The sequence below is a fragment of the Hippopotamus amphibius genome, chromosome 1, assembly GCF_030028045.1.
Source record: "Hippopotamus amphibius kiboko isolate mHipAmp2 chromosome 1, mHipAmp2.hap2, whole genome shotgun sequence".
NCBI lineage: Eukaryota > Metazoa > Chordata > Mammalia > Artiodactyla > Hippopotamidae > Hippopotamus > Hippopotamus amphibius.
In genome coordinates this window covers 16,496,767-16,523,025 of record NC_080186.1, presented here as the reverse complement: position 1 = coordinate 16,523,025, position 26,259 = coordinate 16,496,767, and the positions used below count along the sequence as shown (strand labels likewise).

Sequence of the window (26,259 nt, the reverse complement as noted above, 5' to 3'; positions counted from 1 at the left end):
AGGGCTGAGGTCTCAGAATCTGAGAGCCCATCTCATTTTACCCATTCTTCTAACTGAGGCCCAGAGAAGGCCAGGGATTTGCCTGAGGTTGCACAGCAAGTTAGTGCCCAAGCCAGGCCCGGTCCCCTCATCACCTCTGGACCTCCCTGGGCTCCGCCCCCTCTTGTCTTGTTTGGTGTGAGGGGCTCCCATCTCCCTTTCTCACTGCTTTGCCCCTCAGCGTGGGTCTTCTCCTCCCAGGACCAAGTGCCGGACATACCATGACGTCATCCCCATCTCCTGCCTCACTGAGTTCCCCAACGTGGTCCAGATGGCAAAGGTGAGGCCTCTGGTCCTTCATGCTGAGCCCCCATGGGCGCCCTGGGGTGGGCACAGAGCTGGGCTGCAGCCTCGCCTTTGCACACCCTCATCTTTAGCCCCAGATCCTGGCCTGCACACGGTGGCCTGTCTCCAGGGTCCCGCCGCTCACGTGGCCCCATGATGCCCATGTGCTGGTGTGTGCTTTGGGCACTCTTTAGAGCACCTTTTGGAGACAGGGGCCCCAGGTCTCCACACCCCATTCTGAGGGGCAGTGAGTCTGCTCCAGCCTCGGCTGTCCCCTCTCCGTCCTCCCGCTGTCCTCCCCCCAGACCTTGGCCAGGGAGCCCCAGAGGCCCCACCCTCAGGCCCTCCCTCATCTCCTCCTGCAGCTGGTGTGTGAAGACGTGAACGTGGATCGATTCTATCCTGTCCTCTACCCCAAGGTATGCCTTTATCCAGTCCCTGCTCACTGGGGGGCAGGTGGGTAACTAGGGGACCGAGCATTTATTGGGCACCTGCTGTGTGCAGGGTATTTTTCCTAAGTTCTCTCATTTAATCCTCACAATAACCCTGTAAAGTCCACAGTTTGTGGAAGAGGAACAAGAAGCCCAGAGAGGTTCAGCGCCTTAGCCAGGGACGCACAGCAGATAAGGGAGCCTGCATTTGAACCTAGTGCTCTCCGCCTTGGAGGCGAGCCTTCCTTACTTCTGGAAACTCTCAGTGCCATTTGGGGACCCTCCTAAGGGTAACTTGTGCTTCTGAGCCAAGGCTCCACTGGCCTGGCCTTCTGACCCCGGAGGGGACCTGGGGCGAGAAGATAACACAGGCGCCTCCGTAGGTGCTGCCCCACAGACAGCAGCTGCACTTCCAGCTCTAGTGCTGGGTGCTGGGTGCTGGGTTTGAGGCACTGTGACGATGTGGGATTAAGGAGAGGAGCTTCAGCCTTCAGTGAGCCGCGGTCTTCTCGAAAGAGGTGGGCCCTGAGAGGCATGTACAGCCCATGGCTCTGACTGACTTCCAGAGTGAGGTGAGGTCACTGAGGGGCGGGTGGTCCAGAAAGGGTCCCACCTCTCCGTTACCAAGGGGAAACCGAGGCCCAAGGTGAGGAGGGGAACTTGCTCAAGGCTCCACAGCACATTGGGGGACTCGGCCTGTTCTAGAATGATGAGGTAGCTTTACAGAAGAGCCAGGGAACGATCCAATGTGAGCGCAGAGTAGGGCGAGAGCTTATGGGCAGAGCTCAGGAGCAATGAACTGAGGCTTTGGAATCCAGCAGACTTGAGTTCAAGTCCCAGCTCTGCCCCTTGCCAGCTGTTGACCTTAGCAAGTCAATTCCTCAAGCTCTCGGAACCTCACTTCCCGTGGAAATGAGGACAATGGGAGTGCCTCCCTCCTGGGCTTGTTCCGAGGAGGAAGTGAGAGGATGCATGTGGAGTGCCTGGCTCAGTGCTTGGCACATAGAGCTATAAACGGCAACTTGAAAAAGCAGCGTGTTTCACCCGTCGTGCTGTCCCCGCAGGCCTCCCGTCTCATCGTCACCTTCGATGAGCATGTCATCAGCAATAACTTCAAGTTCGGAGTCATTTATCAGAAGCTTGGGCAGGTGTGCTCACCTCCTCCTCCCTGCCCCCTACCCATCTGGCCATGTACCTGGGACCTCAGACCTTTGCCTGGGAGAGCACCTGCTCGGGGACTCCGTTTCCCAGGAGCTCGGGGGCTGTCAGAGGTCCCGCTTGCAGCCTTCCTGGGTGTGAGTGGGGGGAGGAGCCCCAGCTCGATGACTTCCGCCCTCTCTACATCCCTAGACCTCCGAGGAAGAACTCTTCAGCACCAATGAGGAGAGCCCCGCCTTCGTGGAGTTCCTCGAATTTCTTGGCCAGAAGGTCAAACTGCAGGACTTTAAGGGGTGAGCATCAGGGTGGGATAAGCAGAGGCTAATCCGACCTGTGCCCTTGGGCAGGGAGGGAGCCCCTGTCCTGGCCCCTCAGAGGCCTGGCTGGGGCTGGAGACTGAGCCGTGGCCTGGGGGCCCTGGGGCAGGTTCCGAGGAGGCCTGGACGTGACCCACGGGCAGACGGGGACCGAGTCTGTGTACTGCAACTTCCGCAACAAGGAGATCATGTTTCACGTGTCCACCAAGCTGCCCTACACAGAAGGGGACGCCCAGCAGGTAGCCTGGGCACCCACCCACCTGCTTCCCACCTGTCCTCCTGTCCCCCATTTACCTGGCGGTTCAGTGTCCACCGTGCCAGACTCAGTGGGCCCTGGGATAGAAAGATGGAAGTGGTCCAGTCCCCCGACTTGTGACCTCTAGTTGGGGCAAGGTGACACGCTGCTGTGATGTTATGAAAGCCTCAGTTTCCACATCTGTGAAATGGGGATGATAATGGCACCTACCTCACAGGTGAGCATAAACAAGGGGCTGCACACAGAGTGGCTAGAACAGTGTTTGGTACGTAGCAGGAACTCAGTAAATGCCAGTATTTTTACAGGGAGTGAAGGGTATTGTCAAGTCACCTGCGGGCGCTTGGACTTGGCAGAGGTGGGAGTCAGGGAAAGCTTTCAAGACAAAATGACTTTTAGGCTGCAGAGGAGGTAGGAGAGGAAGGCAGAGTGTTCTGGGGGAAAGAATGACTTCCACTTTCTTCAAAGCCCTGGCGATGAGGAAGTGCAAGGCATGTTTCCAGAGCTGAACTCAGAAATTTGTCACCTTGTCCTAAGCTTCCTGCGGGGCTGTCCCTGTTACCCCGTGCCCCCACCCCAGGGGGATATGGGGGTCATGTGAGAAAAATGGAAATGTTTATTCCTTATTTTTAATGTCTTTTAATTTTCTTTTAGGAAGATTCTCTGTTCATTTTAGCAACAAATATATACTGAGTGGAACTTATTTGTTGAAGAGGGGCCATGTTTGGGGTGTTTAGGCAGGAGGAAGGCTGAGAGGTAGGGCCTGGGGCCAAGAGCCTGGCTTCAAGTCCACTATCTCACTGTAAGGCCTTGCAAGTCACTTCTCTCTTGGCCTCAGTTTTCTCATCTGTCATAGGATTCCAAGAAAATGAAAATAATTTTAAGACAAGTTTCTCACCACATGTTTTTGGGGGAAGCAACTCCTTAGACGTGCCCTCAGCCTACCCCAAGCCCCCCCACACCCCCTGTGGGCACCCTCCCCGCACCCTGTGGGCCCCCTGGCCAGGTGGTGAAGGCTGCGACCCTGTGCTCAGTTGCAGCGGAAGCGGCACATCGGGAACGACATTGTGGCTGTGGTCTTCCAAGACGAGAACACGCCTTTTGTGCCAGACATGATTGCGTCCAACTTCCTGCATGCCTACGTGGTGGTGCAGGCCGAGGGCGGGGGTCCCGATGGCCCGCTGTACAAGGTGGGTGATCTCGGAGCCTCCCAAGGGCACTGGCCACTGTCCCAGCCCTGCGCTCACTCACTGTGAGGCCTCTCTGAGACTCAGTTTTCCCAGCTGTAAATGGGGGACTGTCCGGAGGACTCTGAGCCCCCCTCTTGCTCTGATGATGGAGGCTTCCCATCCTAGCCTCTCTGCTCCCTGAAATCCCTCTCCTCAGAGAGGCCAGTTACCCTCCTCTGCCCTTTAGCCTCCTCCTCCTTCTCCATCCTCATGACTCCTGAGACCCTCCACCCCTTCCCACCATTCAAATTCAGGACCAAGGATGGAGGAGCTAATATCCTGAGGTTCGCCCACCCAGTCGGTAGTCACTGAACCTCCCCCACCAAGGGGCAGCGTGTTCCCAGCACAGGGCAGGATAGGGAAGGGAATCAGGGGTTTCTGGCTGGTGTGGGGACCCCACAGGGACAGCTGCCCTCCCTTCCAGGTCTCCGTCACTGCAAGAGACGACGTGCCCTTCTTCGGGCCACCCCTCCCGGACCCCGCTGTGTTCAGGAAGGTGAGGGGCAACCCCCAGCCCCGTCATGGGCAGAGCAGGACTACATGGATGGGGGCCGAGGGGCTGCACATGCTGCTAGCCGAGGTCCTGAAGCCCCACTGTGCGCCAGAGCCGCCGGGCTCCCCTAACTGACCAGCTCGGGCCCAGCTTTTCTGTTCATCTTGATAAAAACTGTGACTTTATTTTACAGAGTCACAGAACAGACTATATCATTGTTGTACATTTTGCATAGCAGACTCTGTGGCCTTTCTTCATTGCTGTTGTCTTTTGGACAATTTCAGTCTTCTAAAATGTTTGGGGAGGGGCACACATCTCTCTCACCTCTCAGAAGCCCTCACTTCCAGCCTTGCCTTCAGCCCCCCACCCCAATCCCCAGACGGAGGCAGTGGGAGACCCCAGCCCAGCTCTCCAGAGGAGTGGGCAGCCATGAAGGGTGTAGGGGGCTCTCACGGGTGCCTGGGCTGAGGAGTTGAGCCCTAGGAGGTGCCCCTCCGGGATTGAGGAGGGCAGCCTCCAGGCCCCAGCAGAGCATGGCTCGGGAGCCCCAGACCCTTGTCTCTGTTTGCCTGACCCTCCCCCTTCTCTTCTCTTCCATGCTGGGGGCGCCCAGGGGCCTGAGTTCCAGGAATTTTTGCTGACAAAACTAATCAATGCGGAATATGCTTGCTACAAGGCAGAGAAGTTTGCCAAACTGGAGGTGAGGATGTGTTCCTGGGGCTGAGCCTCCCAACCCCCTAGAATTTCAGCCCTGCCCCTGGGGAGGGAAAAGCCTTGTTCAGGCCTTGGCCTTAGGGAGGGCTGCGTAGGGGAGGACAGATTTACTGGTGAGCAGGGCCAGGGTTGAGGGAGAGGAAGTAAGGGTTCATAAGGAATGCCCAGGAGGGCCTTGGAGGTAGGAGGGCTGGTGCAGAGGACGCAGTAGAGGAGGAGAAAAACTGGGGGTGGAGATGTAAAACCAGATCTTAGAGGGGCCATGTTGAGCCCTGGGAGCTGCCTGAGATGCGGAGGGGCCTGAGGGCGCACTTCCCACTCACTCAGAGAAGGTGGCCAGAATTCCAAAAGTGGGAAGAAGGGCTGATCCCTGGGGTCCCTCCTAACGGGCCCGGCCTGGCCCACAGGAGCGGACACGGGCCGCCCTCCTGGAGACGCTCTATGAGGAACTACACATCCACAGCCAGTCCATGATGGGCCTGGGTGGCGACGAGGACAAGATGGAGAACGGTGGCGGGGGCGGCGGCTTCTTCGAGTCTTTCAAGGTGAAGGGCAGGGGTCTACCTGGGCGCCGAGGGACGCGGATGTGGTTGGGATGGAGTCTGGGGTGGGGTTACGGACAAGGTATTGGGGGTGTGGCTAGAGGCGAGCTCGCATGGGAGGTGGTGTGGTGGGGGCGTGGCTCAGGGTGGAGTGGGTGGAGTTAATAGGCGTGAGCTCAGGCTCGGTGGGTAAGCACCTGGGATAGAGTCTGGTTGATGGTGAGCCTCAGGGTGGACTTAGGCTTCAGGGTGGGCTTAGCCTTGGGGAGGTGTGCTGTGTGGTCTTGGCCTGGGGTAGAGCTGCGATTCTTATTTGTAAGGTGGGCTCTGGCTGGGGGAGGAGTTGCTGGTTGGAGGCGGGGCCTAAGCTTGGGGGCGGAGTCTGCCGAGGAGTTCTGCTGAAGGTTGGAGCCCTCTGGTACGGAGGGTGGTGGCAGCCAGGTCAGCAGGCAGAGAAGCGAGGAGGAAGGCCCTGTCCTGACTGAGGGAAAGAAACAGAGGTCCGGAAAGGGACATGAACCAGGGGCCATAGGAGAGGGACTTGGTCTGCATGACCTTAGGCCTAGCTGTCTCTGGTTTAGCTTAGTGTTAAGAGCATAGACACCCTGGGTTCAAATCCCAGCTCTGCCACTTACCAACTGGAGCATTCTCTGGGCCTCAGTTTTTTCAAATCTGTTGTTTAGGGTAATGGCAACTTATCTCCTACAGTTGCTGAGAATTCTTTGTAAAGCAGTTAGATTAGTGTAAGCTAAGTTAAGAAGCAAAATGCAAAGCCCTGCCCATCTACCTTGGCAACTACCATCCAAAGTGAGCGGCAGAGGAGGAGAGAACTCCTCTTGCCCCACAGGGCCTGGACTCCCCCAGGCTGCAGGTCCCCGGGCGGTGGCCTCTTTGCCACCGTGTCCTCCATCCACAGGAGGAGGACTCCCCATCCTCCAGGTGCCAGCCAGGCTGGTGGGGCCTCACCTTTACCCCAGGGCAGGCCACAAAGCCGGAGATGTGGGTTTGCATAAGAGGATTAGCCCAGATGCTCAGGCCTGCCCTGGGCTGAGGAGAACAGACCGTCTTTGAGAAAGAGGCTTGAGGAGAGCCCTGCCTCTGCCTACTGGAGACAGGGAGTGGGTGGGGGAGGACATGGGCCGGGGGTGTCTTCTCTGAGGGAGGACTCCCGTGGCCCCACACCTGGCGGGTGCTGGACGGTGGACCTGGCTCAAGTCACAGCCTTTCTCAGAGACAGCAGAGCCCTCGATCAAGGGTTTGGGTTTGGCATCTGGGTTCCAGACCGACCTCTGCTTCAGTTTCATCACGTGTAAAATGGGCTTGGTGCCAGTACCTGCCTCCCGGGGCGGATTGCGTGAGAGCAAATGCAGAGTACCCGGCCCCGAAGTGAGCACGCAGCGCAGATTGGCTGAAAAAAGCAAGGAAGGGAGGGAAGGAGGGAAGAAAAGCAAGGAGGAGAGCAAGCCCTAAGAGACCCTACAAGGAGGAAACGGGGGTTTCTGGAGGGCTCTCTGTGTGTGATTTTGGTCCTGACCCAGTGTCTTCTGCTCTCCTTACAACAACTGCACCACAGGTCAGGGGGCTCAGAGGCTCAGAGGGGTGGAGTGACTTGCCCGAGGTCACCCAGCAAGTTGGTGGCAGAGCCAAGGCCCACGCTACCCTCGGCACATGTAGAGCTGCCTTCTGTGTGGTCTCACGGGAAGGGGCTTCCTGGGGTCCTCGAGAGTGGCATCGATGGCTCCTGGGTATCCCCGAGCGGGGGCGGGGCGGGGGCTCATGAACCCTCTACCCCCACCTCCACAGCGGGTCATCCGGAGCCGCAGCCAGTCGATGGACGCCATGGGGCTGAGCAACAAGAAGCCCAACACTGTGTCCACCAGCCACAGCGGGAGCTTCGCGCCCAGCCACCCCGACCTGGCCAAGGCGGCCGGAATAGTGAGTGCCCTGCCCCGGGGCCCCGCCCCCCCCACTGCCCTGCTGTCCAAGGGCCCACCCTGGGCTCTAGGCTGCCCGTGAGCCTGGGCTGCTGAGAGCCTGCGGGCCCCCGCCCCAGCCCCTCGGCCCGTCCCTCCCCCGGCCCCTCATTCAGCTGCGACTTTCTGCGTGTCAGTCCTGGGGCCGCTTCTGTGTCACCTTCCTTATGAAGCACCTCCCGTCTGTCCTATGCTGGGAACTGGGTTGCTGCATGGACGCCTCCTGTCGAGCCCTGAGTTTCCGGGAGCACCTGTTGTGTGTCAGGCTGTGGGCACGCACTGTGTATCCAGACCTGAATTTCTGTGTGAGCATCTGCTGTGTGCCTGGCTCTGCGATGCTGGTGGGTGTCACTGTGTGTGTCCAGACGTGGGCTGCTGTGTGAGCACCTGCTGTGTATTAGGACCCGGGTTGCTGTGTGGACGTGTACTTTGTGAGCATCTGCTGTGGGCCTGGCCCTGAGATTCTGTGAGCATCTGTGGTGTGTCAGAGCCTGGGCTACTGCGCGGACCTAACCCTGTACGTGTCTGCTGTGTGCCCAGCCCTGAGCTGCTGTGTGAGAACCTACTATGTGTCAGGAAACGGACGGCTGCGATAAGCCCTGGATATCCGTGAATACGCGCTCTGCGTCAGGAGAGGAGCTGTGTGAGCACCCACTGTGTGCCAGGGCCTCTGTGGTTGTGGCTACCTGTTGTGTGTCAGGAACCGGGCTTCTGTGTGAGCCTCTCCTGAGTGAGCACCTACTGTGTGTGTGATTACTTACCGTCTGCCAGGCTCTGTGGGGTTCCGCTACTAATACTCAGGGGGTGTGCCGGGCACACCGGGTGAATCAGGCCTTCCACTGTGGGCCAGTCTGCTTTCCGCTGCCCAGTGGTCACCCCCCAGCACTGCACCTGCTGCCCTGCTGCCCCTTCCCCATCCATCTTTCCTTCCTTCCTTCCTTCCATCCACCCATCCTTTCATCCATCCATCTGTCCGTCCATCCATCCATCTAACCACCCGTTATTTATGGACTGTCTGCTGCATGCCAGGCAAGCCCTGTGCTCAGTGCTGTGAGGCTGTGTCATGTGGCAGGAGGGAGCCCCTCCACCCCCACCCCTGCCCCATGGCCTGGCCTGGCCAGGGGAGCAAGGCGAGTCCTCTGGCTTCCAGCGGTCACCAAGCCCACTGTCACCGGAGAAGCGGGCACCCCCCCCCCCAACCCCAGTTCACCAGCCCACCCCCTTCCTCCCCCGCTAGAGTGGCCCAGCCTCCTGTGGGTGGCTGTAGAGGGGCCCCAGGATCAGGGCCAGACCAGCAGCACCCACCATGGCAGTAACCAGACCCATTTCTGTTTTTGTTTTTGCACAATTCTCCCCTCTCTTCATGTTGCTTCCTTTTCCTCCGCTCTCTGCTCTTTCCTTGTTTTCCCTTCCCTCTCTCTCCTCCCCTCCTCCTCCTTCCCCGGCCTCCCTCCGCCTTCTGGCACTTCTGTATTCTCTCTTCTTGCACTTGTCTTTTGACTCCCTCTCCTCCTCTTTTGCAATGTTTCACCCTTGATTTTTCTTTTGTGCCTCCCCCCTCTCTCCGTCTCTGTCCATCTCCCCCCGCTGGGTCCATCTCTGTGTCTGTCTGTCTGTCCATGTTTCACTCTGCGCCCCTTCTCGTGTGACTGTCTGTCAATCTCTCTCCTCTGTTCTTCTGTGTCTCCTCCCACCTCTCCTCTCCTTCCCTTCCCTGGCCTTGTCTCTCTCAATCCCCTGCCCTGCTCTCTTCTTTGTCCATCTGTCTGTCTTTCCCTCCTCTCCCTGTCTCATTTCTCTCCCTCTGACTCTCTCTCTTTCTATCTGTCTGTCTGTCTCTCTGCCCCCGCCCTCTGCTGCTTTGCCAGTCATTGCTTATTCCTGGGAAAAGCGCGAGTAGATTCGGACGCCGGGGCAGTGCCATAGGCATAGGAACCGTGGAAGAGGTTGTCGTCCGCGGGGCCGCCGGCTCTGGAGGCTGCCTGCACGCGCTGTTCTCTGCTCGCTGTCAGGATGGAGGCCATATTGGGGACGTTGCCCCCCTTCCCCCCGGGACAGGCCCAAGGGCCGGCAGGACGGTGTGCTGGCAGCTCTGGCGGCACTGAGCACCTGCTTTGGGGCCTGGTACCTGTGCCAGAGCCAGTGCCCCCTGCCAGGGGCTGTGGCCCTGCCCTGGCCCCTGGGACTCAGGCCCAGTCCCTGCCTTTAGGATCTGGTACCTAAAGACCGTCTGCCCAGCTGCACGTCCCCCAGTATCGCCGGTTCTGCATGGAGCGCCGTTGCCCTCCTCTGCCCTAACTCCCTGTCCCGACCGTGAACTGGCCTGGGGGTTCCTGCCCCTCTGTGCCTCCCTGGGGCCCACCTTCCCGCCTCCCCGGAGAAGCAGGGGACGTGCTTCTGGCACCTGGGGCATCGCACGATGATGTGTGTGGATGCTGGAGGGGGGACTCTTTCAACTGCTGGGCCAGTTTGGAGATTCCGAGGTGGGGCAGTGCTGGCATGGGGCAGGGGCTTGGGTGGCTGCGCCCGCTCTCTCCCCACTGCCCATAGGCTGCAGGTCCCGTGAAGCCCTGGGGGCAAAGAGGCAGCAGTCATTCTGAGGATGTGGCCTCCTCCAATCCCAGCCTAGACTGACTGTCCAGCTCCTCCGGGTCTCTGCCCTTCTCCTGAACTAAGATCCTGGGTCCAGACCTGCTGTGTGACCTCAGGGGAGCCTTTGTCCTCTCTGAACCTGTTTCCTTATCTGTAAACTAGGACGGCTCTCTCCAGAGATGGGCAGTTCTCTCATTTTTCTTGCTTATTGTCTGTACTTCAGGGCCTGGGCAGCAGGGCCCCAGGGTGGCATGTGGGGGGCACTGGGGCTCCTGGAGCAGGTGGGCACTGAGTTGAGGCCTCTCCCCACAGTCACTGATTGTCCCTGGAAAGAGCCCCACGAGGAAGAAGTCTGGCCCGTTCGGCTCACGCCGCAGCAGTGCCATCGGCATCGAGAACATACAGGAGGTGCAGGAGAAAAGGTGGGTGGAGCAGAGGGGGTGGGATGGTGTCCTGCGTCTCCTCTGGCTCCCGCCGACCCCCAGTCAGTGGCAAAGCACACCAGGCAAGAGGGAGCTCCCACCCTTCTCCCCCCTGTCGCCACCAGTGACAGCTACATGGTCAAGTCCTTGCTGTGCACCAGGTACCAGGGCCAGCTTGTTGCCTAACCCGAACTGCTGCCATCCAGTCCCAGCCCTGCTGGCTCCCTGAGGGTCAAAGCTTGCACATTAAGGAGTCGTAGGTCAGGTGGGTCAGAGGCCTGCCCAGGTCACACAGCTGGTGAGGGGCAGAGCTGGCATTTGAGGCCTGGTTTGTGGAGGTCTGTAAATGCATCTGTGTGGGCAGGGTGTGGCCAGCATGCTATATTAGCAGCAGGGAGCCTCCAGGAAGCAGAGGTTAGGTCCTGGGTGTGAATCTTGTCTTTGCCACACTGGGGCTGTGTGACCTTGGGAAAGTCACTGTACCTCTCTGAGCCTCACTGTCCCAATCTGAAAAATGGGGATAAGAACACAACCAATGGCATGGGGCTGCTGCAGGGGTGCATGCAGTGCATGTGAAGCAGGGAGCAGGCACACTGAGGCCTCAGGAGTGGAGCTGGCACTGTCCTCACAGCCAAGAGAGAGCCCAGAATCCCATGAATCCAGGGTTCAAGTCTTGGCTTTGCCATGCCCTAGCTGTGCATCCCTGGGCAGGTTTCTTCCCATCTCTGGATTCCAGTCTCCTTATCCATAACAGGGGGCAGTTATACCTCCATCCATCGGGGATGGCCTGTCTTTTTTTGTTTGTTTGTTTTCGGCTTTGCCGCAAATCTTGTGGGATCTTAGATCCCTGACCAGGGATTGAACCCAGGCCCACAGCATTAAAGTGCCAAGTCCTAACCACTGGACCACCAGGGAATTCCCAGGGATATCCTAAGTAGGTTTTCCTGCAGTGCATGCCCCCTCCTTGGCCAGGCCAGCCCGGGAGCCACAGGGACTGCTCTGGGGCTGGTCCCTGAGGATGCAGGGTGTGGGTAGGAGGCAGGAGGCGCCCATGACCTCCTCTCACCACCTGGGCCTCCTTCTACCCTTGATGCCAAGCCCAGTGCTGAATCCCCCTGCTGCCCCCATGTGCCCCGCAGGGAGAGCCCCCCAGCTGGCCAGAAGACCCCAGACAGCGGGCACGTCTCACAGGAGCCCAAGTCGGAGAACTCGTCCACTCAGAGCTCCCCAGAGATGCCCACGACCAAGAACAGGTTGGGGCTTGGGGTGTGCTGGGCTGGGGGCCTTGGGTGTGGTGGGCCCGTTCTTTCTACGCCCTGTCTGAGCCCAGGGCTGCCCAGGAGTGTTGACACAACCACACCAGGGGGGCAGGGGAGCCTGATTACTCTCCCGGGTCCTCCTTTGACACACACCCGCCGAGCACTTTGTGCATGCCAAGCTCTGCAGGACAGCAGTGAGCTGGACATACATAGACCCCGCCTCACAGAGCTGACAGTCCAGTGTACCATAACCTAATAAGCTACTTCCAGATAGTGATGCTAGGAAAATAAAGCAGAGGATCCAATGAAGAGTGACTGGGTGAGGGCAGGGGTTAGGTGGGTGCTCAGGGAAGACATCTACCAAGGCATGAGGTTTGAATTGGGAGCTGAGTGAGGAGTCAGCCCTGTTAGGTCTGACTTACAGTGGCATGGCAGAGGGAAGAGGGTTTCAGGTAAGAAGCATGGCAAGTGCAAAGGCCCTGAGGTATGCTTGCTGTAGTCAGGGCCAAGCGAATGAGGCTGGGCCCAGGTGGACACTGGCAGTGTAGGGGATGTGGTTGGAGAGGTGGGCAGGAGCTAGATCACAGCTTTGAAGGCCATGTGAAAACTTTAAATTTTATCCTAAGTGTGGCAAGGAGCCTTTGAAAGATTTTAGTTAAGAGGAATGATGCTTTAAAAAGCTGACTGTGGTCACCATGTGAAGGCTTGCGGGGGAGGGGGTGGGGGCAGGGGTGAAAGCAGGGAGGCCAGCCAGGAGGAGGCTGCCCCTCCGTTCAGTGCTTGTTGGCTAAGCCTCTTCTGTGCTGGCCGCTGGGAGCAAGGGGGTTGTTGAGAGGACCCGGCCTGGGCTGAAGAGTCAGACAGGTGAACAGAGAAGCAGGAAAGGGTGACTGGGACAGGGGTAGACAAAGCCTAGCAGAGAGGATCATTCCCACAATGAGGGGGAATCAGGGAGGGTCTCCTTGAGTAGGCCTGGGTCCTACCTGTTCTCCCACCTATGGCTGGGTGACCTCAGGCTGTGCTCCCACCCTCTTTGTGCCTCAGTGTCTGCTCCTCTGTAAGACGGGTCTAATAATGATAGCAATGAGATAACTGGGGTAAAAATACTTAGAGCAGTGCCTGGCACAGAGCAAACCTGCGCTAGATGACAGTATTATTGTTAATAGTTATGAATGAACATCCAGCCAAGGACACTGGACTCTACCTGGGGCAGTGGACAGCCAGGAGAGGGTACTGAGCAGCAGAGGGGCATCCCCGTGTTAGGAAGGACAGTGGCACTGGGGAGGCTTAGTGGCCCAGGGAGCTTTAAGGGGCCACAAAGGCGCTTGGCTGGCTGCAGGGTGGGCTTCGCTGGGCCGGGAGGGCAGGGGCATGGGGACCAGGAGGTGCCCAGTGTGGGTGCTGGCTGACGGGGTGCTCTCCATGGCAGAGCGGAGACAGCAGCTCAGAGAGCAGAAGTGCTGAAGGACTTCTCCCGATCCTCGTCCAGTGCCAGCAGCTTCGCCAGTGTCGTGGAGGAAGCAGAGGGTGTGGACGGGGATGATACCGGCCTGGTGAGAGGCCCAGGGAGGGGAGATGCCCCACAACAGCCTGAAGGGAGTGTTCTTTGGTCCCTGGAGATGCTCTGGGTAGAAGCATGAGCCTGGGTGTGGCTGAGTTGTGATCAAGGGACCCAGCCCAAAAAAGTAATGCAGATTGACCTTCCCTTACTCTAAAGCCTTCTATGGCTCCCCAGTACCCCCCACAGCCCAATCTCCGAGGCCATTGAAGATCCAGCCCCTCCCTCCCCAGCTTCTCTCTTACCAGTTCACCATTCTGTCCTCCTTTGCAGTTCCCCAAACCAACCAGGCTTACTCTGCCTCTGGGCCTTTGCACATGCCATTTCCTCTGTCTGGAGCACTTCCTGTTTTCTCCTTCCCTGTTTGTGTGACTGACTCCTATTCATCCTTCTCAACTCAGCCTCATGTCACCTCCTCCTGAAAGCCTGCCTTCCTGGTCCCAGAGTAGGTTAGGAGCCCCCTTTCCACTCACATAGACCCTGGGTTCTGTTCCTGGCACCCGTCTGTCATGCCTCATTCAACAATCCTTCGGTGAGTACTGTTCCTTGTCAGGCCCCGTGCCAAGTGCTGCACGGGCAGAGGGGACAGTGCAGACCAGGCCCTGCCCCATGAGGCTTGTACTAGTCTGGAATGATACTAGTCTCTCCACAGCCTGTCTGTCCTCTCGACTTTAAGCCCTTGGAGGGCTGGGACCCTTCCTGATTTCTCTCCATGGCTTGGCCCACGAGAACATCAGTGAATGCTTGTTGAATAAATGAGTGGGATCGTGTGTGCGTGCGCGCATGCGCACCTGGGTCTGTGTCTGTTCCCATTCTGTCCTCCTGTGGTCCCTCTGGGACAGACATTGCTTGGCCCTCATCCTCTTTGCAGAGGGGCAAGGGTGGGAGGTTGTGGATGAGGCGGGGCAGGGAGAGGGGAGCCAAGCCGGTGCCATGCCCGAGGGCTGACCTCCCTCTTTCTCTCCTCCCCCGTCCCCAGGAGAGTGTCTCGTCCTCGGGGACGCCCCACAAGCGGGACTCCTTCATCTACAGCACGTGGCTGGAGGACAGTGTCAGCACCACCAGTGGAGGCAGCTCCCCAGGTACCGGCCGGGGTCAGTCTCCCCTCCACCAGCGGGGCCACTCCTGGGATGGGCGGGGACAAGGCTGGGCACAGAGGCTCAGGCCCCAGGTGGTGAATATGTTATGGGACTGCCCCTGACATGGGGACAGTGGGCTGGTCGTTATCCAGCCTAAGGTGGTTGGTGGCTTGGCGGGCTGGTGGCTTCCAGAAAGGCCTTGGAAGATGATGGGGAGGGGGGTAAAGAAGGGAGTCAAGGATGGGAGTCCCTGAGGGAGGGGCTCGGTGGGGCTGGGGAGCACTGGTGCCAACCGCCCACCCATGCCCCCGTCTCCCTGGTGCCTCCCCGCGGCCAGTGAGGTGGCTCCCTCCTGCCTCCCTCCCCAGGCCCCTCTCGGTCACCCCACCCAGACACCGGCAAGTCGGGGGACCCTGCGTGTCCCGAGATCAAGATCCAGCTGGAAGCATCTGAACAGCACACGCCCCAGCTGGTACGTGCAGCCGCCAGGGGCCTGGCCAGGGCGGGGATGGACGGCCTGGAGGCTGACCCTGGGGGGAGCCCCAGCTTGGGAAGGGGATTTGCTGTTGGGGAGAGGCATCAAGGTGACCAGGGTCCCCAGGGGTGAGGGCTGGACCACGAGGTCCCCTTAAGCCTGGAGGGGTTGGGCTCGTCCAGCCTGGGCACAGCCAGTGACTTCTGCTTGCATGTGTCTCCCATGTCGTCTGTCCTGTCACCTGCATTGCCGCCTTTATCTGTGCAGGGCTGTTAGCCAGGATGCCCCTCTGAAGGTGACACTGAGCAGGTCAGTCCCAGCCGTCAGCTCCTGTGTGATGGGGAGAGGGTGGGGGTGGGAGGGGGTGGGCTGACTTCTCTCTCTCCCTCCATCACCTGCCTGGCGTGAGAGCTGTGTATCTAGGTTGCCACTGCCACTCAGTTGCTAGGTGACCATTGGCCGCAGTCCTTATCTGTACAGTGGGGCTAATAAATGCTGCCTCACCTCTGCCCAGGAGGATTTTTCTAGGAGGATTTTCTGGGAACCTGAAAGCGATTTGGGAATTGTTGGGAGGGAGGGGTCTAAGGGGTTCCCAGTGGGATGGAAAGGCCCAGAGCCTGGAACTCCCAGGGTGGGCCCTTTCCGCATCTGTCTCCCTACTTCATGGTGCGTCCGTCGCCCTTTACCCTGCAGATGAGGCCGCAGAAGCACAAGGTGAAGATGCTGTGTCAGATCCAGGCAGACAGGACCTCTGCCCCCGAGGCCAGCACCCACGTGCGGGCTGCCTCCGGCCTCCCCAACCCTCCTCCTGGCCCACCGTCTGGGCTGTCTCTGCAGGGCGGAGCCATCCAGACCTGGGAGCGGGGAAGCTGCTGGCACCATCCCCACCCCCTGGGCTGGGGGGCCGGCTGGGGCAGGGAGTGGTCAGTGAAATAGGATGCCAGGCCTGGCTCAGCTATCACCCCTGCGTGCCCCTCTGGACTCAGGGGGAGTGAGCTGGAAGCGGGGATTGAGACATCTCAGTGCATACAGAGCCTACTGTGGAGGCAGTGGGGTGTGAGGTGTGGCAGAATGAGCACTGGCTGGGAGTCCCGAGTCCTAGCTTTTGATGTGAGTTCTTCTGTGTGACTCTGGGCAAATCACTCTCCCTCTCCGGGCACCTCTGCTATAAATGGACGAGATTATTTCAGAGGTCACTGAAGACTGTGATTCCATGCACCTGCCCCAGAATGGAGGATTGTCCTCCCAGGGGCCTCCCATCACCCTACCCTGCTTCTTGGGGTTCCTGGGGCCCCAGGTGGGCTGGGGGCAGGGAACTAGCTGTGCCCATTGCCCCTCCTGGACCCTCAGGCTCTACCACAGATCTGCCAACGCCCTGTCCACTGCCTCCACGTGACAGACGTGGGACCCCCTTGTGGGGGAAGGGGGACCTACCTGGCGCCTCAGCCAGTACCCAGCTTAACCCCTGCCATCCCATGCTCCTGGGCACTCCAGGCTGAGGGGTCTCAGCTGGCCTAGAATTATGGGCCTCACCTTTGCGCCATCCCACCCCCATGGAGGGGGCAGCCAGGCACAGCTGCTGTGAGTCCGTATCCTTGTGTGTGTCTGTCCACACTTTTTAGGCACCACGCCAAAGGCCAGCCTTCCGGCCCCAACACCCATTTTGGAAGCCCCCCGTGGCCGTGTGTATGTCAGTAACAGTTGTACAAAATAAATTCTATTTATCGCTATTGTACCCAGAGTTGGATGTGGCTTCGTGTGACCCCCCCCCCCCCCGCAACCTGGATCAACCCCAGACAGATCTCAGTGACGCTGTGCTGGAGGGGGAGAGCCCATCACCCCCCAATCAGAGCTGCTGGCTCTGCGGGCACCTCCAAGGCCAAACTGAGGGCTCGGTGACCACCAGCTGTGGCTTCCCCCCATGGCACTGCCCTCTCCTCCACCTTGCTCCCCTCTCCGCAGCAGGGAGAACATGGCTTTGAAGTCAGGCAGACCTAGATTGGAGTCCTGCCACCATCTCTTACTATCTGGTGGCGCTGAGAAACTTACAAGCTTTTCTGAGCCTGTTTCCACTTCTGTAAAATGGAAGGGATGGTACCTCTCCCAAGGGTTCGTCGTGAGGACTCACTGAACTGGTGCACATGGAACACCTAGCACAGCGTCTGGGACCCAGCGGGTGCTCAAGGATGGATTTTCCTCTCTCCTTCATTATGCTCAGTGATGCGCAGGGGTTTCCCCTGTATGGCCACGAGGGGGCGCCAAGGGATTGTTTACCCGGAATGATGGGGGCAGGGAGATGGCGATGAATCCGTCCAGCTGCCTGAAGGAGCTCACAGTACAGAGCGGTTACGATAAAGGGTGATGAGTGCCCCGGGGGCGGGGGCGGGGGGGGCAGTGGGGTGGGGGGTGGGGACGAGGAGCATGGGGTCCGGCCTGGCCGAGGGAAGAATGGGGAAGATTCTGGAACCGTGGTGCCTGAGCATCCTGGAAAGGCTTAGGATAGTGTCCCTGGGGAGGAAGCTGCAGGTGCAAAGGTAGGAGGTGCAAGAGTGCTGCCTGCAGCTGGGAAGGGAGCAAGCAGTTCTGAATGACGGCAAGGTGGTGACGGAGGGCAGGGAGATGGGCAGGGATGAGGCCAGAGGCCACATGGCCTTGGGTGCCGGACCAAAGGGCTAAGGCTTTATGCTGAGGGCAGTGGGGAGCCGTGGACAATGCAAAACAGGGAGCAGTAGAAAGAGAAGTGGGGGCTGCTGGAGGGGACTGGCTGGGCCCGGGAGGGGAGGATCAGGAGGCCTTTGCTGGGGACAGAGGGTCACCAGGAGGACCGTGGGCAGGTCTGGAAGGTGCTGGGAGGCTTGAGCATCTGGACGAAGGGCCTGATGAGATGTGGGGCTGAGGGAGGAGCTGAGGAGGCTCTCAGGGGTCTGACCTGAGTATTAGGTGAATGGGGGTGTCTCCTCTCAGGCAGGAACACAGGAGGAAGAGCAGGTTGGGGGACTTGGGGCTTGGGGGCAGGCACGGAATCAGGTTCCAGTGGGACTAACCATGCCTCAGCCTTGCCCCCTCCCCACCACCAGCCCCCACACCCTCCCCAGGAAGATACTGGGTGCACCCCAGGGGCTTTCCTGGCAGGGCCTTGCTGTGACTCTCAGATGTCTGGGGACACCCAGGGGCAGTGACTCACATCCACTCCCCAGCCCCACCCACCTGGGGTTGGCCCTGGGCAGCCCTGGGCTCAGTGGGTCCCCTGGTAACCCCCTCCCCTCCTCTGCCTCACCTCTGTTCTCTAACTCCTCCAGGGCCCTGGCTCTTCAGCTTTCCTTTGCCTCAGGCTCTTGCCCTGTCTACTGGCATCCCACCACCAAGGGCCAGTAGCCTCACTTCAGCACCAAGATCAAGAGCTTAGCTCTGAGTTTGTTCACCTCCTAGCTCTGGGACTTTGGGCACGTGATTTTGGCTCTCTGGGCCTCAGGGTCTTCATCCGTATGATGGAAATGCTAATAGTCCTGCCCTTGGTACCCTGATGTGAGGATTCAATGAGGTGACACCTCATCAAGTTCTTGGTGCAGCCCTAGCACACGGTGGGCTCAAAAAAGAGTGTGTTGTGTGTGTGTGGGGGTGGTGGTGCAGTTGACCATTAATGAGGACCAACTCCATAACCCACATCAGAGGATGTGCAGCTGCCTTTCTGCGTGGGAGATGGAGTAGCTGGTGCCAGACCCGGCACAGGTGTCTGGATACGGGGCTTGGGGACTGTACAATTCTCAGTTGCTTCCCTGAACCTCAACTTCCTGGGCTTTACTGGGGTCCATGATCCTCTTAGAAAAGAAGTGGGGCACCCCGCTTGTATCCCTTTACGATGTACCCCACCCCACAGCTCTGGCCCACAGCTGAGCTGGAGCAGAAGCAGGGGGCAGCTAGATGGGCAGAATCTGCCTTTGCCCCTCTGTCTGCCCAGGTGGTCCCAGCCCCCGTCAGTGGGAAGGGCTGGCTTCTGGGCTGGGTTTCAGCCCGGGCCTCCATCGCACCCCACCTCACCCTTCCAGGCTCCAAGGTGGGGCGGGGGGGAGGCCGAGGACGACGCTGGCCTCTAGGATCAAAGTGTCCAGTGCTGTTTCTCCTGTGCCCGCGCCAGCTCCGTGCTCGTCCTGGGTTCTGAGGTGGGGAGGGCGAGCCAGGACACTGACCCGAGGCTGGAATTAGGGCTCGGGCGGGGGGCACTGGGCTCCGGGAAGCGCTGGACTCTGCTTAGAAATAACTCTGGTGGTGGAAGCGGCAGCCAGAGGTTTCTCCAGACGCAGGAGGCAAGAGGTCTCTGTGGACGGACTTGGGTGCCTGGCTGACCCGACAGCCCCATCTCCCCTGCCTCAGAGCTGGGACCTGTCTCTCCAGGTCTCAGTTTCCTCACCAATAAAATGGGGGCAAAGCCCTACCTGTTGCTGTGAAGAGGCTGTCACGGCCTCTAAGGGACCTGGCATAGACCCCATGCCCAACAGGAGGGGTCCTCCCCATCCCCCAGCCGCTGGGGCGTCCCTGGACTTCCACGGCCAACCCCGGGGCAACTTTGCCAAAGAGCCGGCCACAGGCCCAGGCCCGCCCAGTGCCAGGGGACCGGGACCTGGACGTTCTCTGCTGCTCAGGCCACAGGGGGTACTTAAGCAGGGACCCTGGAATGTGGAGGTCCCTCCCTCCTTCCCTGTACCCGCCCTGCCAAGGGCACAGTCAGGGACGGAGCCTCCTGAAATAACCAGATCTGGTTAGCAAGGCTAATTTTAAAAGCCACTCTGGCTGCCCCATAGGCCCTTCTGGGAAGCCATGAATGTCCCTGTGTTTGCCCCTGGGAGGCAGGGCAAGGGGAGAGCAGCGGGGCTGGGAGGACTCCCACCCCTGACTGCCAGCACAGGAGACCCCAAGCTGCCTCCCCAGGCCTGCCCATCCAGGGCCCAGAGCCCTGGCCCAGTACTGGGTCTCAGGGGCCCAGTCTCTGCCCGGATCCACTCAGAATGGACCCCGATGGGCTCTCAGGACCCTCCACCCTCTGCAGTGATCTCCGTGAAGCAGTTCTGAGCAGGGGGCCTTAAGCTTTCTGTCTGTCTTCCACAGTCTCCATCTGCTCACGCTCTATGTCTGTCTCTGTGTCTCTGCCTCTCTCTGTCTCTGACACTCAAGGTCCCTCTTTGCAGCTGTGACTCTGTCCGCCTCTCTCTGGGTCTATCATGCAGGAGACCCCGGCGGCCTTCCTGACAGTCTGTAGACTGGACTGTGCGCGTCAGGTAGGAGGCACCTGGGGCTGCAGGTGGGTCCCGGTGGGAGAGGACAGCAGTTGGGGGCCAAGAGGAGCTGTAACTGGGCAGGTAGGGGCTGTGTCCAGGCACGACCCAGGCCATCCAGCCAGGCCAGGTGCGAGCAGAAGGAATGAGCTCCAGGGGTAGGGTTGCCAGATTTAGCAAGTAGAAACACACGGAGCCCGGTTCAAGTTGAATTTCAGATAAACAAGGGATGATTTTTAGTTTAAGGATACCTCATGCAATATTTGGGACATACTTAAACGAAAAATCACCCCTTGTTTATCTGAAATTCAAGTTTGACTGGGCATTCTATATTTTACCTGGCAGCCCTATCCCGGACGGCTCTAAGAGTGAGAGGAGAAATTTCTTAGGAGCGACAGGTTTTGTAGACCGAGGGAACCCCCTTCTGGTGGCAATGTCACTGCCATGCCCTGGGGAAATTCCAGTCTGACGGTCTGACGGGGGAGGCACAGCTCCTGCCCACAGGGTGCTTTCAGTTTTCCAGGGTGGGGCCCGTCCTCCGGAGCTCGGTTCGGGGAGCTCACATAACACACAGACACCGGTTACCTCCTCAGTGGAACCACAGACATCAGAAGGGAGGGTCTCTCCTGAAGCCCCGGTGCCTCACCCAGGGCCTGGCATATAGTAGGGGCTTCATAAATATTTGTTGAATGAATGAAGAGTTCTCCCAACCCACGCCCACGGGGTGGGGCGGGGTGGAATCCTTGCTGGCCAGCAAGGAGTCCAGCACCCTATCTCCCAAGCTCCTTGGATCCAGCTGGAATGTGCACTGCCTCCACCCTGGGGGCTCCCCAAAGTGAGTTGCAGGGAGAAAACCAGGGCAGAGGGCATGGAGAGATGCGCCAGCTTTTTTCTACCCCACCCTCACCCCAGACCCCAATTCCAGCTCGGAGTCCAGCCTGGGCAAGGGTGCAGGTCGGGGATGGGAACTAGGGCAGGGTGACCTCTGGCTTCTGGCAGTGGGGGCTGGTTAGGACTAAGGGAGGGGGGCAGGCCAAAGAGGTGCTGCTCAGTGCTCCTTAGGGGGGCATTTGGACAGTTGGGGGATTCCTGGGACCAAGAAAATTGAGGACACTTGTTTCTGGGGAGGTAAGATTTGGGCCTTTTCCTGTAGCCCATCAATCTCAGGGGTCTTCCTGGAGGAGGCAACTAGGGAGAGGCCTGTGGCTCTCCCACACTTCCCTGAGGGCAGAGTACCTTAAATAGCCTTTTTGTTCATTCATTTATTCGCTTGCTGACGCGCTCCCTCACTGTCACCATTCACTGGGATGACCCGGCTCCAGGCCAGGTGATAAAGGACTGCAGCATCTCGTCTGGTCCCAGTAGGAGCATACCTGTCCTTGTGCTGGCCTCGTCGCTGGCTACCCATGGAACCTGGGACCAGTCACTGACCACTTCGACCCTCAGTTTCTGCATCCCTACAATGGGGATAATGCCAGCAGCTCCCTCCTAGGCTACAGTGAAGGTGTGAGCTGATACCAGCCCTCGGCGAGAGCTTCCGGGGGCAGGGGAGGGCCATGATTAGTATTATTATTATTATCAGTATCATTTTGAGGGTCCTGTGGGATGCGCAGGGAGGGGCGGGGCCCAGGGCCCAGGCCCCGCGGCCAATGTCACACTAAGCCACCCCGACAGGCCCTACTTCCTCTCGGAGCTTCAACCATCTATGCCCCCATCCCTCTTTTTCAAGGAATGTTAGCTCCTTCAAGGTCCCTCTGGCTTCTAGATCAGCAAGAAATCCTTCGGAGAAAAGGGAGAGCTGGGGACAGAGATTGGAGCGGCCATCGGGAGGCAGGGCTTGGGCCTGGCCCCCCAACCTGCAGTGGGAACTGGAGCTGGTCCCACTTGCTCGGGCCTCAGTTTTCCCAGTTGTACAGTGAGGGGGCGGGGCTGGACGTCCTGCCACGGCCTGGACGGGGCCCTCTGTGTGTCATCCTGTTAGTAACGGGTTCACTCCGAGCCTATAATCACATCTGCCCTGGGAAGAACTAACAGCGTCTCTGTAAATTGAGCTCTAATTGCGGCTTTTAGTGGAGTCAGCTGCTCCCCCATCCCCCCTCCCTGCTGCCCTGAATCAGCGAGGTTGTCCCAGCCTGCCCTGCCCTGCCCTGCCAGGCCCAGGAATCCCCTGAGATTGTTCTGGCTCCCGCAGAGCAGCGATGGGTCCGGGACTGATGTGCTTCCAGGACCTACTGTGTGCGAGACTCTGAGCCGGATGCTTTCCATGCAGTGGACGCCAGGTCATGTCACTGCAGCTCTGGGAGGCAGGGGCTCCTGGGGCTGTTTTTGCAGAAGGGGAAACTGAGGCACAGAGCAGTGACATCACTTGCCCAAGGCCACTCAGCTAGGATGTGGCAGTCTGGATATAAACCTAGATGTATCTGATTCCAGGGCTTTGTTCCCGGCCTGAGGCCGAGGAGACACGCCTCACCCCAGCTCGGTCAAACCACACCCCCACCCCCCACCCCACTGAGGGGCTCCGGAGCCCCCAGTTGCATGCTCCTTCCCCACTGGCGTTTGCAGCCGAGGCCAGAGGCAGCACCCCTCCTCGGGCGGGGCGCAGGCCTGCGGTTTCCCTGTTTGTTCTGGAGATCCCAGCTGCTTCCCCAAGGAGACAGCTAGTGGTTCCCAGGCCACAGCCCCTCGGGCGGAGCCAGACCGCGACAGGCCGGCCTGGGAACACGGCCCGCCAGCCCCACTGGGCTCCGCCAGGCCCTGGCGCTGGGTGGTCTGGGCAGGGTCCAGGGGGGCGCCTCGATCCTGGCCACAGGGCAGGAGCCACGACTGGTACCAGACTCGAGGCTGCCCTGCCAGGGACCTGGAGGGGTCCTGAAGGCCGGGAATGGCCAGAGAGAGTAGAGGCAGTCCTGGGGCAAACATTGCGCTGGGGGGAGCCCCAGAGGGAAGGCCCGAGGCCCCAGGTCCCCCTGAGGCCTCGAGAGAAACATCCACCCCCTTCAGGATTGTCACTGTTGGATGGCTGCAACTTGACCATCCCATCAACTTGGTTCAGGCAGGACCCTTCCTTAGAGGCTGCTGGAGAAGCCAGGGTTGGCAGGCAGAAAAGCTAGTGTCCAGCCCTGCCCTCCTCTGGACCTCAGTTTCTCCATCTGTACAATGGGCAGGGATCAGGACTCCATGCTTGACCAGGGCTCCACCAACTGGGCAGGCTGTGGTTGTGAGGTGGGCAGTCCAGGCTGGAAGAATCTCAGTTGTTCCCAAATTCATTTTCAGGGGCTTCTTCTTACCCCCACCCCCCTGAATCTTGTAGCCCCCACCCGCCACACACACACACACACCACTGACGAAGCCCCCTCTGTTCCCAGCTCCCAGTGGTGACTGCCTGTTGGAGTGAAAACAGCTCCCGTGGGTTTTGGAGTCTGACAGAGCCCAGTTCAAATCCCAGCCACTGGCTCTCCGTGACCTTGGGCATGTCCTATCCTCTCCCTGCCCCACAGCTTTAAGTGCCACCATGACCCTTATCTTTCTATCTCCAGCCTGGGTTCCTTGCCTGAACTCCAGACTCTTTCCAACTAACTACCTACCAGCACATCTACTCTAAAGTCCAATGGGCATCTCCAAGCTAACGTGATCCAAACCAACTCTCTATTTTCTCCCCAGATCTGTTCCCCCAGATACATAAATGACACTCCACCTGGGTGTTCAGACCCCAAACTCAAGGGGCATCCCCGCTTCCGCTGTTTCCTCCACTCCCTGCATTCAGCTCGTCAGCAAGCCAGGCTGACTTTAATTCCCAAACGTGTCTGGGATCCAGCTCCTTCCTGCCACCACCACACTTAGCTGGTCCAAGCCACCACTACCTCCACCCCCAGCAACAGAAGGGCCTCCAGAATGCGCTCCGGCATCTGCTCCTGGCACCCCTCATTCCTGCATGGCAGCCAGAGCGATCTTTCCAAAACATAAGCTGGATCGTGTCGCTCCCTGCGCCTAAGCTTCCCCTGTGACAGAAGAAGATGCAGGTGCCTATCGTGCCCCGTGTGACAGTTCCTGTCCACCCCTCCCAGCTCCTCCCACCCCTTGCTCTGGGCTCCAGCCACACTGGTTACTTCTGTCCCTCAAACATATTAAGCCGATTCCTGCCTCAGGGTCTTTGCACTTGCTTTATTCTACTTGGAATAATCTTTCTTCCAGCTCTTTGCAAGGCCACCAGCTTACCAAATGAGTCTCAACCCAAATGTCACCTCCTCAGACAGGTCTTCCCTGACCACCAACTACAGCAGGGTCCCCGTTCACTCTCTGGACCTTGGTTTTCTTATTTGTAAAATGGGGCCAGTGTCAGTGCCCTACCTAAGAGGGTGGCAAGAGATGGTTGTGGGGGAGGGAGGTACTGAAATGCCAGCGTGAGGCAGGCACTGGGCTCCTGTGAGCCCTCCTCTCTCGCTGGTGCCCACAGTCCCAGGGCATGGCTGACCCTGAGCTGGCTGGACCCAGGGTCAGGAGACTGTGAGAACCCTTTGCCAGAGGTGGAAGCTGGGCTCCTCTGCCCTTTTTACTGTGTGACTTCAACTTGGTGTCTGACCCTCTCTGGGCTACCTTCTTCCCTGGCCTGCAGAAGCCAACTCCAGCCCTGAGCTTTGTTTGGGTGACAATGTAAAGAGGTCTGTCCCCAGGAGATTGCTCAGGAGTGGACAGCTAAGGGCAAAAGACCCATCCAGCACTGAATCTTGCCCTAAGGGTGGGTGTCAGGACAGCACCTGTTCATGCCCTGAGACCAGGACCAGCTGCTTGGCCCTGGAGCGGCTCTGGGAGAAAGGGGATGATCGTACCTCAAGCCTGTCCGTATCCTGCCCCAGAGCCCTCTTCTCATCCTGACCCAGCCCCCTGTCCTCAGGGCACAGCCTCTTACCTGCCGCTGTTCCCCAGCCAGGTCCCCTGAGTGGGCAGGGGGCTGACTGCAGGACCCTCAGCCAGAGTGTTCAAGCCCACGCTGACCTCAGAGACCCTGGAGCCACCCGCCCTGGCCTGGGCGGGGGAGGCAGGGGCTCTGCCCGAGGCTGCTGGGCACTCCCCACCGGGACAAGGGCACAGGCCCAAGAGGTCAGCATCTCCTGACTGATACCGGCAGCCCCGCTCCCCCGAACCTTTGCAGAGTTACAATCCCGGCTCCGCCTCTCTGCTCCTCACCCTGCCTGGTGCATGAGTAGATCTCGCACTCCACAGCCACACTGCTGGCCTTCGCATCCTCCTCCACCTCCCGTTCCTTGTGGGGCTTCGCGTAAGGTATCAGATTTCTCTCTGCCTCCGTTTCCTCATCCATAAAGCAGAGACAGTAAGCGTCCCTGACCTGTGAGAGTGGATAAATGAGGATAAATGAGTTAAGTGTGCTGTGAGGCACTAGGGAGCGTGCCTGGCGCTCAGGGAGCGCCGTGGAAATGTCCACGACGATGGCTGAAGCAGTGTTTCCACTGTCTCAGCGATCCTAAGCCTCGGTCCAGCAGGCACGAGGGAGAGGCGGCACTGGCCGGTGGCGGCCCCTTCCCCGGCCTGCCCCTGCTGGGCTGGTGGGTCATGTGTGTGCCTGCCCCCCATCCCGGGGTTGGGGGCAGATGGCTGAGAAGCCAGAAAAGAGCCTGGTGCCACGATAAAGGCAGCATCACACGGAGGTCCCGGGAAGCCACACAGGAACTCGGGAGCCCAAATCCTCTTCTTAGAACTTAATCCCCCCACCCCCCCCTCCAGATTGGCTGGTGCTAGATCTCGGTGGGAGGTCTCAGGCTAGCCACCAGGGCTAATTATAAACGTTGCTGGTTTGGGGATCTCACTACCCGATGGGAGGACTTCTGTGGCTGATGGGGCCGGGGTTGTTTTCCTTGGAGAGGTTAGCGCCTCGGAGGGGCTTGGAGGAGGTGGACTGGGGGTCAAGCAGATCTGGGTTCAACTTGCAGCTGTCACTTATGAGCCACGGAACAGGTCCCTGTGCCCTGCAAAGCCTCAACTTTCTCATCTGTAAAATGGGGATGATATTGCTCAGCTCACAGGATGGTGGTGGGGTATGTGGATGTGTCCAATGTGCTCCCAAAGACAGCAACTTCACTGCCATGTCTCGGGTGCTTAGTGGGGTGTGTGGTGCATTGTAGGTCTCCTGCTCCCTCCTGCCTTCAGTTTGCTGA

General features: G+C 59.2%; 1 protein-coding gene across 11 annotated transcripts in view; it reads left to right on the top strand.

Moving 5' to 3' along the window:
• Nucleotides 1-16,554, top strand: part of RAP1GAP (RAP1 GTPase activating protein) — a 29,265-nt gene extending 12,711 nt beyond the window's left edge. For 2 of the 11 annotated variants that reach the window (XR_009047979.1, XR_009047973.1), the window contains exons 7-24: nt 241-319; nt 690-743; nt 1,820-1,903; nt 2,106-2,206; nt 2,340-2,469; nt 3,518-3,673; nt 4,137-4,208; nt 4,819-4,905; nt 5,327-5,464; nt 7,265-7,396; nt 9,303-9,380; nt 10,339-10,448; nt 11,588-11,701; nt 13,137-13,260; nt 14,245-14,347; nt 14,682-14,816; nt 15,087-15,128; nt 15,513-16,554. Coding sequence is in view for 6 of the 11 variants with exons in the window: in XM_057698941.1 (XP_057554924.1) it covers nt 241-319; nt 690-743; nt 1,820-1,903; nt 2,106-2,206; nt 2,340-2,469; nt 3,518-3,673; nt 4,137-4,208; nt 4,819-4,905; nt 5,327-5,464; nt 7,265-7,396; nt 9,303-9,380; nt 10,339-10,448; nt 11,588-11,701; nt 13,137-13,260; nt 14,245-14,347; nt 14,713-14,816; nt 15,087-15,095 (1,675 nt within the window). In the remaining 5 variants the exon portion in view is untranslated. The remainder of the gene's footprint in view (nt 1-240; nt 320-689; nt 744-1,819; nt 1,904-2,105; nt 2,207-2,339; nt 2,470-3,517; nt 3,674-4,136; nt 4,209-4,818; nt 4,906-5,326; nt 5,465-7,264; nt 7,397-9,302; nt 9,381-10,338; nt 10,449-11,587; nt 11,702-13,136; nt 13,261-14,244; nt 14,348-14,681; nt 14,817-15,086; nt 15,129-15,512) is intronic. The other 9 variants (XM_057698941.1, XM_057698895.1, XR_009047989.1 and 6 more) reach the window with 6 other exon arrangements.
• The last annotated feature ends 9,705 nt before the right edge of the window (nt 16,555-26,259 follow it).